Source organism: Sphaeroforma arctica, assembly GCF_001186125.1.
Source record: "Sphaeroforma arctica JP610 unplaced genomic scaffold supercont1.6130, whole genome shotgun sequence".
Lineage (NCBI taxonomy): Eukaryota > Ichthyosporea > Ichthyophonida > Sphaeroforma > Sphaeroforma arctica.
The window spans coordinates 1-1,743 of NW_014034428.1; the positions used below are offsets into that span (position 1 = coordinate 1).

General features: G+C 38.8%; 1 protein-coding gene across 1 annotated transcript; it reads right to left on the reverse strand.

The window, feature by feature from the left end:
* Positions 1-232: 232 nt before the first annotated feature.
* On the reverse strand, positions 233-1,550 carry SARC_15446 (hypothetical protein; the record flags this gene model as incomplete). The annotated part of the gene is made up of 2 exons (XM_014290432.1): positions 233-330; positions 1,455-1,550. Coding segments are annotated over 2 exons (194 nt in total), but the record flags the coding sequence as incomplete, so codon positions are not given.
* Between the last annotated feature and the right edge of the window lie 193 nt (positions 1,551-1,743).

The window sequence follows — 1,743 nt, forward strand, 5'->3', positions numbered from 1 at the left end:
TTTTAGGTTTTAGGCGTTTAGAGGGTAAGTGCATATGTATATACATGTCCATATCCATGTACACATACACGTGTACGTACATATACACGTACACGTACACGTACACGTACACGTACACGTACACATACACACACACACACACGCGCGCACATTTATATACATATATATATATATATATATATATACAAGTAAGTAGCTCACAAACATCTGATTGATTTACAGGGTCACTTACGTTTGGTGATAGATGAGTGCTGGATTGCTGCAGATGTTCTCAACAAAGAGACTGTGGGTTGCCACCACTCTGCCCACAGCCATTACCGCACCTCCGAGCTATAGTAAAACAACAAAAGTGGACGACAGATGTCAACTCGATGGCTATGAAACATCAGAAAAGGAAGACAAGCATGTAAACAGCTCACAAACAACAAAAATAGAAAAAAATATGGAAGCTCAAGTAAATGTAATGGTGAATTATTGACTGTTAGATATCAGCAGTGTGAAGAACTCAAACGAGGGAGAATTGTGGATAGTCGTTTACTACACATCAGAAAAAGAACTATAAAGGGTGATCAGACGTCCACTAAACAAAAGCAGTACAGAGATAGAAAGTAGGTAAGTAGAACTGTTTCATTGAGATGGCTATGGATTGCGGATGATCGGAAAGATACTGTGAAAGGAATGGTTATCAGGATACGCCTTCTGAAGCGGCATACCACCTGGGTCACACTGGCATGCAATATACTGCATTGTATATAAAACCCCTTGGCCACAACGGTGGGTAACGTATCTACCTAATATGTATATGATAGTAACCCTAAAACCCTAAAAAGAACGGTCACAGGTGCTTCATGTGTACGTATAACGGTGGGTGCAAGTTCTTTTCAGTAAGCGCGGTCTGCGACCACATCTGTGGACAGAGCCTCCTCGGCAAGTACTTCATTGATACATATCCCGCTATGTCTAAGCTGTGTGTGTATGAGTCACTACTGTGCTTGTATCTCATGTATGGACTCTACCGGCGGTAATATCTCTGCACTTATCTAATGTGTGTATAATCTCATGTGTACCGAGCCGGAAAGGAAGTGCTGTGGTGAACGTTGTGTAAGTGTATCAGGTTGATATGTACGGTCAAATATCCAGGGAAAGTGGTCAGCATACATAGGTACGCGTTAAACAATATACCAGATAGGCTTAATATAACATTATAGGTATGTAAGTTATAAACAACATACATATGATGTATTTAGCATATTGGGTATGTCATATACGAGATACAGATGTGATATATTCAACATATAAGTTATCCTCTAGACAACATACAGATATAATACCATCAAAATATAAGGTATGATATACACAACGCACAGTACGACGCATCCAACATTGTAGGTATGTTATTCATAACATACAGATTTAATGTATTCAACATAGTAGGTATGCTATTCACAACATACCAGATATGCCTTGTTGTTGGCGAACGAGCAGTTGGTGAGCGTCAGCGAATCTCCATAGACACTCCTAATAGCTCCGCCGGTCATCTGTAGAACCATTGCATTGCAGTGCAATGGATAGTGAGATGAGTACACCGTATCAGAAGGGACGATGTATGTGAACTAAATACAGGCACATATATACACATATAAAAACAGATATTCACATGAACATACAACGCAAACACACAATCATACTTACATTTCCGTATATACATATATACATTTCTATATATAAATATATATATATATA